The 15111-nt window shown below is 36.0% G+C and overlaps 1 protein-coding gene across 1 annotated transcript; it reads right to left on the bottom strand.

Annotated features, from left to right (window-relative positions):
- Window positions 1-7723: 7723 nt before the first annotated feature.
- TCIM (transcriptional and immune response regulator) lies at window positions 7724-9307 on the bottom strand. The gene has a single exon (XM_037524688.2). The coding sequence runs from the start codon at window positions 9240-9242 to the stop codon at window positions 8922-8924; it is 321 nt and encodes a 106-aa protein (XP_037380585.1). The 5' UTR covers window positions 9243-9307; the 3' UTR covers window positions 7724-8921.
- Window positions 9308-15111: the final 5804 nt, after the last annotated feature.

Below are 15111 nucleotides of genomic sequence, written 5' to 3'. Positions count from 1 at the left end.
GTTATTTTCATGGCACTTACATATAAGATGATTGACATTCTAGTGATATTTAACACCTCACATAATTATGGCACAATATTATTGTACATGTGAGATTAAATGACTAACTCAAAATTTACACATAGCTTGTAAATGGTTGAGTCAATATTAGCACCCACTTCTTTTTTTTTTATTATTAAAGCACTGTTTTTGTTTTTTTAAAAGATTTATTTATATAAGCACTGGGTACAGTCAGAAGCGCAGGAGGGTGAGAGAATTCACCAGCACCAGAGCTGGGAACAGAACAGGCAGAAGGACCGAAGTACACTGCTAAGGGGAGCAGCGGGCGCGGCAGAAGAGGTCTGCGCGCCATGTGGGACCCTCCCTGGTGGCCAGGGATCAAACAGGCGCTGCAGAGGCTGAGGGCAGCTTTGCAACCCAGCGCTCAACCGCTGCCCCACCAGGGGAGACCCAGCACCCACTTCTTATACCCTGCACACTCATCTATTTTTCTACTGTCTACTACTGTACATCAAACTATCAAGTTATCTAACAACCAAGACTAGTGCTAGGAAAAATCGATTGGGCAGCAGATGCCTTTCTTCAGTGCACTACCACTTTTGGTTATCTTCTTCTTTACTATTTTCACATAGTTTTGTCTCCCATTTCAATCTGCCTGTTCTTCTGCCCAGTATCCCCTTAAAATTAAAGCCACATTATCTCAGTGAGACTATTTGCTCTGAGGAAGAAAGTGTTGTATTAAATGCCAGTATACTAAGTTAAGTAAGTGATTGTTGAGATTCAGTACTCCACCTTTCTTTGCAAAAAACTAACTGCAAAAGGATAACTTGTCTGGACTAAGAAATAAATTCTCAGAGTAGTAGGCAAGTGGTGCATTTAAAGGGCAGAAAATTCTTCCATCCATTTAAAACGTGTATTTTGAATGCTAATACAACATTCCTTTGGGGACACTGGCTAATGGTGACCAAGTAAGATTTCAAAGAACAGATAGAATTTTTAAGAAAAGCCAGAATTAAGGTATTGTTTAGATGAGCGATAATAACAGAAATAATATAGGCCAGGATGAGGTTACTAGTCACCTCTTTTGTCAACAGTTTGTTTAGTAACAAATGTATTGAGGTCTGCACTGTACCTGGGGAGACACAGATGAATTAGAATTAGAACTACGTGCTCACCTGGTGCACAGTTGGTGACTTTAATCTAGGTCAGTGGTTCTCAATCTGATTTTGCAGCAAAATCATCTGGGGAATGGTTTAAGAACAGAGATAGCAGGTGATAAGCCCCAGAAATTCTAAATCATTAAATCCAAGGGTCTGGGTTTTAAAATGTTTCCCAGGAAATTTTGGTAACAGTAGGTTTGGAAACAACTGTGCTAGTGGAGGTATTTGGCAATATCCATAGGGGACGAGGCTCTAATAAATAGAACTTCAGACAGAGTGGCTCCAAAGACCTCCCAGGATCAGCAGGATTCTCCAAAATCTTTCAGATAACAAAATCAACATAAATAATAAACATGGTTGAATTGTATGAGAGCAAGAAGAGAAGGAAAAGGTAGGAAGCAATTTTTCTTCTGATGTAAATATAAATATATATCCAAGTAGACAAATATCAGACTGAAAAGCAAGAAAAAAAAAAAGCCAGAAAATTAACAGAAGTATTAATCTGCACACTTTGCAATTAATTATTCAAACCAAGAGAAATATTCTCCTAAAATATCCTTTGTTAGAATATCATTTTCAATTAACAACAAAATCCATGTGATAGGAAAACAATTTCATAAAATCAAATTCTTTATTGGACATCTAATAAGAAGTGTCATCATCAGAAGATCCAACTACAGCAAGGAAATGGCTTTCCTATATTCAGTGTTCTTTTTCCTTTCCGTTTTAGTGAGATATAATTGATATTCGGCACTTTATGAGTTTACATCCATTGTCCTTAACTGGTAATTGTGAAGCTCTGTAAAATTACCAATTACTGGGCCCCAGGCCCAGGGAGTTTGGAACCAGGAATCTGTATTTTTAAGGTGCTGCTGGTGATTATGATTCTCATTCATCAGAGATTCAGATATTCAGTGACTCTGCTAAATTGGAGGGGGAAGATATTGTCAATATGTGTACGTATGCACACACACACACACACGCACACACACACCCTTGCACATAGAGCTCCAAACCAGTTTTTATTGACTTATTCCTAAATATGGACAATCAGGAATCATCAGTCACTCGAGGAAGCCTAAAACAAGAAAGGACAAGATCATGAAACAGGAAATAAGGACAATTTGACAGTCTTTAAAATCTGGGTATGCTGCAAATTGCAGGAGTTTATCTTTTTTGATTGCTGAGTAAAATTCCATTGTGTATATATGCAACATATTGTTGATCCAGTCATCTATTTTTGGGCATTTGGGTTGTTTCCATGGCTTAGCTATTGTAAATAGTGCATTATAAACATAGGAGTGCAGGTGCCCTTTTGAATTAATGTTTCTGTGTCCTTTGGGTAAATACCTAGGAGTGGAATTGCTGGATCATATGGAAGCTCTATCTTTGCAGCAACATGGATGGAGTTGTAAGGGATCATACTCAGCGAAATAGGTCAGAAAGAAAAAGAAAAATACTGGATGGTCTCACTTATAGCAGGAATTTAGAAAATATAAATAAGGCACCAGTAAAAAGACTAATTATAATAAAGAAAAAATCAAAATCAACAAGAAACTATAAACCAGAGCCACACTACGGGGGGGAGGGGGAGGAGAGGAAGGATTAGGGTCAAAATAAGGGGGGTGGGAATTGTATGTGGAATATAACCAAAATGAAAATGCATACATTGTGTAAAAATGAAAAATGATGTAATAATTATATAAAATAAAATATATTTTAAAAAATCTGGGTATGCTAGTGAAGTGTGCATCAACCTCAAGTTCGTCAGTGGAAAAGTAGGTTAAGAACTAACTGCTATTCTAATTTTTGTTCTACTCCCTCCAAATTTACTATCTTTTGCACATTTGATAAGCAGTCTATACTCTGGGCTTCAGAAACCCTGGAACTCTTGACCATAGCTATGATATTAACAAGTGGCCCTGAAATGGGCACGAGTCAACCAGAAAATATGTAGCTTACTGTAAAATGTAGCATGTCTATAGGCAGGCATTTTCCTTACATTCTGCCTTCAGTGGCCATTACTAATGATCAAGACTTTAAAAATAGGTTTTTGTTTTACTTTAGAGAAATTTCTGTTATATATGGTATGCCAACTGATCTAGCAAGAAATTCTTTCATGTTAGGTGCTACAGTTGTTATTTCCCATTTATGTAGAATACAATTACCCATTTATGTAGAAGAGGTCAAAAAAGTCATCTAGTCAGATCTATTATTTTTTTTCCTTGTAGATGAAATCCAGAGATAAAAAAGGAATTTGCTTAAGGCAGAGCTGGAGAAAAAAAAAAAAAAAACAGAATCTCAAACCTAGCCTGGTGATATTAGCTCAATACCCTGTTGTTGTCCACAGTGAGGAAATAAATGTTTAGGAAAGTAACTCTCATGGCCCTAGTGGGACTACCTCTGGTGTGTGTGTGTGTGTGTGTGTGTGTGTGGTGTGTGTAAGGGGGAGAGTGGATGAAGCTGACTACAACAAAAGTCGTTGGACTACTCATCCCATTTTTTTAAAAACAGCAGCTAAATCTTTTGGGGACAGTATGTTTATTTCCAAAATTCTATAAGATAATTTTGCCAATGTGTAACTGGATCCCCATTTAATGGATACACATATTAAAATAGAAGACATTTGTATGTCTGTGATTATCACTTATAATATCTGGAAAATTTGTTTACAGAAAAGACATATGAGTGAAGAAAGAGCTAGTGGCCATTTCTTTACGATATCTGTTAAACAATAAGATTCATGATAAGGTTCAAGGAGAGTCAAAATTTCTTAAATATTAAGGAATATATTAGTTTGGGTTCTCCCGATCTAGACTCCCAGAACTTTTCTTCATCACCTCTTTCTTCTATTTCATTTTCAGCTTCCACATGGTTACACATTTATTATTGAGTTGTAAATGTCGTGTATGACTTTTCACCTCAGTAGAACAACAGTTAGGCAACAAAGTTCTGGAAGAAATCACTGTAGAGTCATGTGTTCAGCTGCTAGGCACTGAATTACTTTTGAAAATATAAGCCATAGCTTTTCCTAGTGCCTGATACATAGTAGTTAGGCAGGAAATATTACTCCTCTATGTAAAGTTCTAAGTGGAGCTTTGTTAACTTCAGGATCTATGTAATCTTAATATCTATAGTAATTAGTAATAATAATAAAATCTAGTTGTTGCTCTCAATTGTTTAGGACCCTGGCCATACTGAATAATATATTCATTTTAAAATATTTTCTCGTTCCTCTAACAAGGAGAACAGGTCTCCATTCTGATGGCCCACACATATGAGTGCTTACCAGATTTTTGTTACATGAACAGGTAATGTACAAACCCTAATCTCATTCTACAACTCCCCATGTGTGAGGGAGTTTACCAAGTAATATACCAGTCTGGAAACCCTCATGCGGAGTTTGTTTATTTATTTAATAGGTTTGTATTTACTATTTTTATGTTTTCTAGTATGTCATTTATTCTCTCTAATTACATCACATTTATCCTTATTTAGAATGTGTAGGTAGAATGCAGTCCTAAAGAATTTAAGTAACTTGTCATATGATAACAGCAAGACAATCGAACATATTGATATCCAGAAATAATATGCACACAATAAGAAAATTATACAATAGTTAAATAATTAAAAAATCTATACAACAATAGAATGTAAATTAGGATAAATCATGAAAAATCTACAAAATTATATAAATCATGTGTGACATTTTATCATGTAACATGCATTCTGTAAAGATTCAAATTGAAAATATTGAATATGACATATTCCAAATTGGATAAAATATGGCATGTTATTGACTTGTTTCTAGTTGCAGAATGAACATAAATCATTTATGTAAAAACAAGGTTTCTTTGGGTAAACAGGGCTTTATGTGGATTTTAGAAGTGTAGATGAGGTATTCTGAAAGGACATGGAATTTCCAAACCTTCCAAACCATGGCTTAATGGTTTGTTTATTTGTAAGGTTTTCCTGGGAACAATTAATCATGTCCTCTGATCACCTTCTAACAATGGGAACACATCAGACAGTGATACATCCCCGACCTCTTTCTCCGTAAAGCCCATGCGTTGGACACCTACGGAGGCAAAGCCTCTGCGGTGAGCCAGAGCTATGAGCTAAAGCTATCCACTGAGTGAACAAAATAATGTCCATAGCTTCTGATTTCCTCCATAGCTTCTGATTTCCTCCAATGAGCAAACTGACACCTAAAGTGTTGACTGAATAAGGGAAGAGACTTTAGATGTGGTCTTTTGTTCCACTGTGTGAACCTAGGTGTTATTTTAACTGCAGGCTTGAAAGGCTATATATAATGTAAATCTTTAAGACGTTTTCTCCATAGAGAGAAAATGCCAGATAAATAGACACATACAATCTTCTTGTCTTTCTGACTTACTAGCATATAAGCAATTGCCAACTTAAAGGGAAAAGTGAAGTTTAGTTTCTCTCAGAGAAGCAGCCGAACCTAACAGCTAGGAATGAAGCCCTTGGAACTAGCCTTCCTGGATTTGTTGCCTCATTTGCTGTGTATCATTCGGCAATTTACTTCAACTTACTCTCTCTCTCTCTCTTCCTCTCTCTCTCTCTCTCCTCTCCCTTCCAAACACATATATATAGATATATATATTCTTATATTATAGCACTAATTGACTATCTCAACACGCAAAACCACTGAGAGAATTGTCTGGCAAGTAGCAGTCAATACTCAATGAAATCTAGTTATTATTATGATAGCTTAATGGTATAAATATTAATGATCTATTTCACCCTCACTGCTTTTATTTATTCTATTATAATGAGATGTCTTAAGATATACTTGTTCATCCTTGCACTATAGAAAGATTTCTGCATTGAATTAATTCTACTTGTTCTAATGATGCTTACCTTTACCTCACATTAAATAGTAAAAGTATTATGATTCCAAATTTAACACACCATTATTATACACCATGTATAATAAACTATAGGAAGAGTTTTTATTCTTTCACACAGTTGTAGATCATATCCCAGTTACTTTTTAGTTTACTTTGTATGACTTTGCAAACAGAAAATAATAATATACAGCAAAAAACTAATGTAGTACAAACTAATGTGAAAGTGGATAAGATCAGGCCTCCCTGGTGGCATAAGACATTAAGACCCAACCTATCAAGGTATCCACAGCCACTGCAGCATGAGTTCTATCCCCGGCCAGGCAGCTACCCACATGGTGCAGCGGCCAGGCAGCTACCCACATGGTGCAGCAGACCTCTCCTGACTCGCCCGCTGCATCCCTCGGCAGTGTACGTCATCAAACTGCCTATTCTGTTACCCACTCTGTCTCTGGTGAATCCTCTCAACCTCTGGCCTGTACACACATTCTTGTATGCATAAAAAAATAAATATATCTTTAAAAATAAAGTGGATAAGATCACATGTGCTCTGTTGAAAACAGAGCCAGAGTATATAGTTATAAATTTGTACGTGAAATTTAATGTTTGAACTATGTTCAACATCCAAGATAAGCTGAAGTCTTTAAATGAATAGGTCCTAGGTAACTCCATTGGTAGAGCATGAGGCTTTTCATCTGAGGGTCCAGAGTTCAGGTCCCTGTTAAGACACTGACAACTTTGTTGTCCTGGTTCACTCACCTTTTCCCTTATTTTACAGAAAAACTTTGAATGAAAAATAAGTTAAACATTTAATTGGGAGCATGCAGTATAATCTGCCTTCTGCAGACGTAACTTACTTTTTTATTCCAAATAGATTTTTAATGTCTTTTGAGGAGTCTATGTAGATAGTGTGTCTGATAGAAAATGTGTCCTGTCGGAGGTAGGAAGCTTATCCCTGGTATGAGCAAAGAAGACTTTTGGTGAGGTCATTAGGCAAGCTCAGTTTACAAGTATGTAAACTGGGAAACAGAGTCAAAGAGCAAAGGACCTCCATACAAATTCACTTTGATAATCCCAAATATCATCGCCAGCTGAGACTTCCTCCTGTCAAAGCTCTACCTCTTTCATTCTTAGGTTATTTTGGATATCTTTGCAAATCTCATGGAAATTATAAATAACCATCCCAGAAAAACACCACACACACACACACACACACACACACACACACACACACAGAATTCTGCATATGAGTTTGTGCTTTTTAGGCATGATCTTATGTAAAGAATTCCTTATTAATGGAGTGTTTTTATATTCTTTAGTAAATTAATCAATTAACATTTAAAAATAGATTTTACCCCCTAATTTCCTTTTAAAAATGTGTTATTTATAATTCTAACTTGTAACTCACCCAATATTTTTCAATTCATTCACTTGTTTGGTTTTACTATGATTAGCCATTTCAAAAACCTTTGCAGATATTTCTGAAATGTTTAATTTCTGGGGATTGTTTAAAATTCCTTTCTATTAGGAAAGTGCAGTAAGCATCAATGTATGTCTTCTTAGAAATATTTTATTATGATTTTATGAGGAAATAAAAAAGATTGAAATGAAATGTTATTCCCATATTGATTTGCATTAAATAAACATTGATAAATCACAAAATCTTAATCATAATTCAGGAAAAATTCTGAAAAGTATGGCAAAGGAAGTTTTTCAATGGCTATATATAATCAATGTTGATGAGTCAATCTCTGAATTTCTAGGCCTATTTCTTATAGTTTAGAGTTGGGACAAAGGAGCTCCTCAGATAGTTCCTGTGAGAGTTTGTTTTGAGCAACTTTAATTCTTAAATTCCTTAGAAAAGTTTTTAATAGTTTGTAAAACTTCATAAAAATTTGTGATAATAAAAATTTACCATTTTATATTTTTCCTTTCAGACCAATCATCACAGACCAAGAGTAGCTAAGCTTGTAATAATTTATTATGGCTGCATGTCATTTGTCATGTGTAATAAATTATAAAAAAAAACATAGCATCTTTATAAACTATTTAGTGCATAGTATTCACTTCCTAATGTTTACTGCAGTAACTAAGAGATTTAATTAATTATATCTTAGCATTTGTTAGAAGATTAAAAAATTAGAAGTTTTTTTCACAGTACTTCAGATTTATGTAGACCCCCATTATTTTAACTTATGTGCAACCAGTTTGAAATATATAAAAACCCTTTACAAGCCAGAAGGTGGTATATGGTTTTACTGAGCTGCAGAAGTTATTGCAGTTCTTTGAATTTGTACTTACACCCATATCGTGCACTTTTTCAGGCACTGTAATAAATGCAAATAAATAATCAATTAATGATCTCTAAAACCCTCTACTAATAGACAACAATGAAACTTGGTAACATTTTAAAATTCAAATAAAAAATTCAGTAAACAATTTCTCTTTCCTCCTCTTCCCTCTCCCACCTCCCTCCCCCTACCTAGTTGGTTAAGAAAAAAAAAGTTCAGGTTGAATTTAAGTCCTTCTGGGCCTGGTAAAGGGAACCTGGCTGCAGTTTTCCCCAGCCCTTTGTCATCTTTAGTTTCAGTTCTCATTCTATCTGTCCAGACTCTTCTCCTGACACCAGCATCAGTCCTTTCCTGCAGGGAGAGTTTTCAAATCCTTACTGAAAGCACTTTGTTCTCCACTGTAACAGCACAGGCGTGAAATTGGTTGGAGTCTCTGTAACCAGTTTGTTCTGTTCCTTTCCAGCCTCTGGAGTCCTGAGTCCTGACGGAAGAGAAGCTTGCAAGGCAGCCACAAAAGGCTGCGTGTGTTAAGGTTTCACAAACTCACTTGGTCTTTAAATGTCTGTTCTTGGATAACGTCCTTATCCATCCTGGTGTCCTCAGTGAACTTTGATGGAATATTTCCGCAGTTTCAGAAACTGGAAGAGTTTGTCTTTCGTCCTCTTCTTCAGAGCCATCAGGGCCCGTGTTTTCTCCTCCAGATCTTGATCTATGGCAAAAATGATCTTAGCTCTCTCCTCTGCTTTCTTGTCTCCAGAGTTTTTGAAGAGCCTCTGTAGTGATTCTTGGTCTATGTTTTCAAAGATGTTGCCCACGGCTTTCTTACGAGAGGCTGTGTCGAAGTGATAGCCGTGGATGGACGGGCTCACTCGCAGGGACGTGGACATGATGATGGCTTGGTGGCTTCGCTTTGCTTTCATCGATATGGGGATCTTCTGGAATCTGGCTCCCGGCTCTCCAGAGAGTCTGTAGCAAAATCATTCCGGGGACTGCTATTTAAAGTGTGAACACAGCTCCGGGCTCAAATTACACCAATGACATCAGAGTGATCTCAAGGAAGAACAATCACACGGGTTTAACAGTTGAGTTGCCAATATCCTGTTCTGGTGAAAATGTTACTAAAAGCTGTGTTCTGTGATGGGATAAGCTATGGGGAGTGCTTTCACCTCTTCATCTGTGGCAATAGGATTACACAGACCTGGCTGCTTCCTTAAAAAATGCTGAAACGAGGAAAGTGCAAAGACAGGACACAAACAAGGTGGCTTAGATTCACAAACTTTCCAAACAAACCAAACAAAGGTCTCTGCTAACCACAGGATAGTTTTAATTCCCAGAGACATGTTCAAGTGCAATCCAAACATTAGGCAACTCGCATCAGTGCCCTTTGCACAGCTCTAACCAGGGCGATTCCAGAGTTGTTGAGAAAACATTTAATAATTAAGGATGGACACTAATTTGGAGTAAGACTGATTGAGGACTGGGAGTTTACCTATAGAATGCTTGCATGGCACAGGCTGAAACTATGGTTTTTCAGCAATTGTATATGAGTAACTAATCTGAAATCATGGAATAAATATAATAATAATAGTTATTTAATATTGTAAATCAATAGAAATATATACAAATATGGTGCAATTTGAAAAGTCAGAAGCATAGCTATAATGTTTGATATCTCTTTCTCTTCCCCCATATATATGTATAATATGTATATATGTGTAATATATACATATAACACCAAGGTCTGTCAACTCTATCTTTGAAATATTTCTGTAATCTATCTACTTACTCTCCATTTTCACTGTCACTGGGTTTGGGTTGTCTTCTGGATATTTACCCTAAGAATATGAAAACACTAATTCAAAGCAATGCATACACCCCAGTGTTCATCACAGCATTGTTTACAATAACCAAAACTAGGAATCAACATATGACTGAATAAAGATGTGGTGATATATACAATGGCATACTACTCAGCCATAAATACAGATTAAATTTTTCCAGACAGAATTTCATGGATGGACCTAGAAGTTATTATTCTTAATGAAAAAGTCATGAGAGAAAGATAAACATCAATGATGATGATTATATGTGTTATAGATGATTTCACTATATGTGCTATATAGAGAAACAAAACAAACAAATGAACTAAATAAAAACAAAAGTAAAATTTTAGATTATAAAACCAATTAATGGTGGGCTCTCTCTGGTGGTGCAGGCAGTTAAGCGCAGCGCTATGAAGCTGTCCGCAACATCTGCAGTGCGGGTTCGATCCTTGCTGGCCCTGGAGATACCCACATGGCGAGCAGACCTCTCCTGTCTTGCCTGCTGCTCCCCTCAGCAGTGTATTTTAGTCAGTCTGCCTGTTCTGTTCCCCACTCTGCCTTTGGTGAATCCTCTCACCCTCCCGCATATCTGGCCTGTACCCCAGTTCTTGTATAAATAAATAAATCTTTAAAAAAGAAAAAAAAAAACAATTAATGGTTATCAGAAGGGAGGAGGGAAAAGGTCCACAAATTGGGCGAATGTATAGTGAAGGATAGAATTGGACTTTTAATAGTGAACTTAATGTATTATATACAGACAGAGATTTATAATGATGCACACCTGAAACCTATATAATGTCATAATGCAATGCTACTTCAAAAAATTATTTTTTAAAAGAATGAAATTAAGAGTGAAATAAATTTACTTTTCAGTTAGAATTTTTTTTAATTGTGCTGTTTTAAGTCACTAGGTGAGTGGCCATCTGTTACGGTGGTAATATGAAACTAATTCCCTCTACAAATCCTTCACCTGCAACAAGGCAACTGGAACCCATGATCTCAAACACTTTGCTCTACTGCTCTCAAATCACCTGCAAACCCTGTCTTTGAAAAGTCTGAATAATGTTTCTACATGACATTGAGCAGCTCTCCTTGAGCACTGCCTGCAAACATGCAGATGAATTTGAGAGATTAAGGAGTTTCAAAATTGTTTAGAGGACAAGGCCTTCCAAAGGGGAACAATGTCAGTTTCTGTTTCCCAGAAATCTGACACAAGTCTTTAGGTTATGATTTGCTGCTGCTCTTTGCCAACGGTAACTCCATATTGTGCTTGGAAAGCCTTTTAACGTCGTTGCTCTGTTCTATCCCTTGGTATAAATAGTTTCAGTGATTGGCATGAAAAACAAGATCTGAAAATTACTGGCAAGAATCCACAAATTGTATGTGGACAGGAGCTTATAGTATAGGCACCTTTTGAATTTTGTTTTTCTTTTCATAGTAAAGACAGGAGATGATGAAGGTTGTTGAACAGAAGCTGCTCCTGCATCAGTGTATTTCTTTTGGGCACCAGTTTTCCAGTATGTTTTCCTCAGACAAAGATTAAATATCTGTTTGCCAGTAATAAGTGTTAATTTCCTATCTTATGAAGAGATCTTAAAAAAAAGTGAAATATTTATCAAGTGATTTTCTACGTATAACTAAATTATTCTTCATAAAATTACTGGAGGTAGATTTTATTGACCTCCATTTTTACCACAAACAAGGAATTGAGCTAAACAACCTGCCCAAGCTAAGTGGTGAAACTGCAATTATTTCCATTTTTTTTAAAATTCCCAAAATATATAAATTAAAAATAAATAAATAAATTCCCAAAATCTCATCTGGGAAGGTCTTCCTGACCATTTGCAAGGTTACTTGCCTGTCGTATTTGCCTTCCTTTGCTCTCGGTTTGCCCTTCGAGATTAACAGTTATGACGTGTGTGTGTGTGTGTGTGTGTTTATATAGATTTAAAGCACTGAAGATATACAGACAGAGTAACTGGGGCATAGGATGAATCCAATGAGTATTCATTGAATTATTATATGAATAAGTGAAAGAAAGTACACAGAATTTACTTTGGTGCTGCCTTTTTGTACCAATTTCTTTCACTGACAATTTCCAGAATATGAACCTTAAACTTCAAGTGAATTGTTCTTGGACATAGTTGTTTTAACAACAAATATTTCCTACTGTGTTAAAGTTTACAACGTATTTTCACATGTATTATCTCAATTGACTTTCACCTCACTGATATTGCTATCCCCATTTTACATATGAGAAAACTGAGTCTTACAGAAGTTAAATAATTCTTTCAAAATCTTAGTTAATCAGATGAAAGAGCTAACTATCATTTTTTAATTCTATCTCAATTTTTTTAATCATTTCCTAATATTCTGGTTGTGCTCATTCTTTACTCATCTCCTATAGTTTGAAAAATTCTACAACTTTGTTTCTTTTAAAATTTGTCTTTTATTAAGTGATTTATAGGTTTATTCACAAAAAAAAAATACAGTATCAACACTCACCATGTATACAAAGGTCATGCAAATGCATTGGGGGAAAATAGACATGTTCCTTGTGTTTGAGGAACATGAGCTATAGAGAAGTGACTTCAGGCAAATAGGCACACGTATAAACACATATAAACATATGAAGAACATTTTTATCCGCACAGGAAAATGTAAAGCATCAGATGGTAAAGAAGGTGATGAGGTGAGGCTTCATTTAAAATCTTCAAGTAAGGGCCTCCATGGTGACGCAGCGGTTGAGCACTGGGCTGCAAAGCTGCTCGCAGCCTCTGCAGTGCCAGTTCGATCCCTGGCCACCGGCGAGGGTCCCACATGGCGCACAGACCTCTCCTGCCGCCCGCTGCTGCTCCCTTCAGCAGTGTCCTCCATCTGTCTGCCTGCTCTGCTCCCCACTCTGGCTCTGGTGAATTCTCTCACCCTCCTGCGCTTCTGACTGTACCCAGTGCTTGTATAAATAAATAAATAAATCTTTAAAAAAAATAAAATAAAATCTTCAAGTTAGGAAAAGCCTTTCTGAAGAAGAGAAATTTAAGTTGAAATTGGAAACATGCTTCCAAACCAAGAAAGGAGCAGTGGGTGCAGAAGGGAATCCTGTGTAAAGATCCTGAGGAGAGAATAAATTTGAAGAGCAGGAAAATAGGCACAATAATAATGTGGCTGAGAAACAAAAACCAAAGAGGAGAGGAAGGGAAGACAATGCTAGATTCATAAGACAGGGGCCAGAGGATGTAGAACATTGAAAACCTTGGTAAAGATTTAAAATTTTATCTTCAGTTCAATGGGCAGTGTTTAAAATGTTATAACTATGGATAGGGAACTGCTGAGGTTCTACACTTTTTTTTTTTTTAATTTGACTGTTAGTCTGTCAAAGACAACAGCTAAAGAGAACAATTGTGGTCACAGATATTTAGATAGTTCTAAATGTATTTTGGAAACAAACTCAAAGGGACTCGGTGATGAATGGGATAGGGTATGGGGTAAAGGTCAAGGGTGACTTCCAGGTTAAATCTTGGGCACATTCGTGGGGAAAGTTGAGATGGTGCAAGTGAGAATGGAGAGGATTTGGGAGAAAGATCAAGAGTTCATTTATGCATGCAGTAAATCTAAAAGGCTTGAGAATTGCCAAGAAAAGAGCTGAATATATAAATCTGGAGCTCAGAGAAGTCTGAAATGTAATATAGTTTATTCTTCCTCTGTAATAATTATCAGAAACTTAAAATTATAACTTTTTTTAACCATATTTATGCATAAATCCAGAACACAGAACAATGCCGGCACCTTGTACACTTTAAATGTTTTCAGTTATTTTACATAGGAAAGTAACATACAAAGATCAAACAGCTGGTCAGTGGGCCAGCTCTTATTATCTGATATTAAAATCTCCTTTTTTTAAACTTAATGAGTGAAATGACTATTCTCTGTAGTAATTGTTTTAAGCATCTATATTATATTTTTATTTTTATATAAAACCTAGCCTATATTTCCATTTCTTCATAGGTGTGATTAATCACATTTTAAAATTAATCAGCAAACATTTTTCTTTCAGTAAATTTTATCAAATGTATTTTTAGTCTTTAATTATTACTTGAGAAAGTATGGCAGCTTTATTTAGAAACTTTGATTCTGACATTTATATTTGATCACAGAAAGGAACTAATTATACTCTGAAGAAAGACTAATTAAAAAAAAAACAAGAAAATGCATTTTCAAAGTCTTTCAGTCAAAATATAGGGGAAAAATCTGCAACTTTATGGAAAACAGTTACAGCCAAGACCACTTTTTTAAGTGCTTCTTTTTAAATGATGGTTTTGCATGTGAAATGAAACAGCTGTCTTTGCTTAAGCATCAGTTTATATTTTCAACATTTCCTAAAAAGGAACTAAAGATAAGCTTTTCTTTTTTTAAATTTTAATTAACTGTTCAGATTCAGATATCGAGCCCCTGATATTAATAGCTTCTTTAAAAAGAAAACAGTTGCGAACATAAACTAACATGTTTTTCTCAGTAAGTGAGCATGAGATATTTATATGTATTTAGAGTAGCATGTGTGTTTCTGTAAACTATGACTAAAGCCAAAATAAGTCTTTATGAACCATCTCCTCCCACTCCTTACTCCTGCCCCCTCATTGCGTGCTTCTGGCTGAGAATTGTGACGTTGGCATATTTCAGTCATTCTCAAAGTAGAACTACTAGGAGAAAGGAGAACTTGCATGTGCCTGCCAGATTTTGTAAGTAGTGTTGCCCAGGACATCCGTGGCAACTCCTGATGCTCCTCCTTTATTTTCTTTTCCTCATCAGGGTCCAGTCACATCTGGTTCCTCTCTGCTGGCCAACCCAATCTGTATGACTTTCCAAGAAATATATGCAGCCAGTCATGTGAATGGCATATAGAAATCCAGTCAGCTGGGATTCTCCAAGCCCCGAAATTCTCTGAGGTGAAACAAACACTTAGTAGTTT

The sequence above is a fragment of the Talpa occidentalis genome, unplaced genomic scaffold (assembly GCF_014898055.3).
Source record: "Talpa occidentalis isolate TD23 unplaced genomic scaffold, MPIMG_talOcc4v2.1 talOcc4.4, whole genome shotgun sequence".
NCBI lineage: Eukaryota > Metazoa > Chordata > Mammalia > Eulipotyphla > Talpidae > Talpa > Talpa occidentalis.
This window is presented reverse-complemented; position numbering and strand designations above follow the sequence as displayed.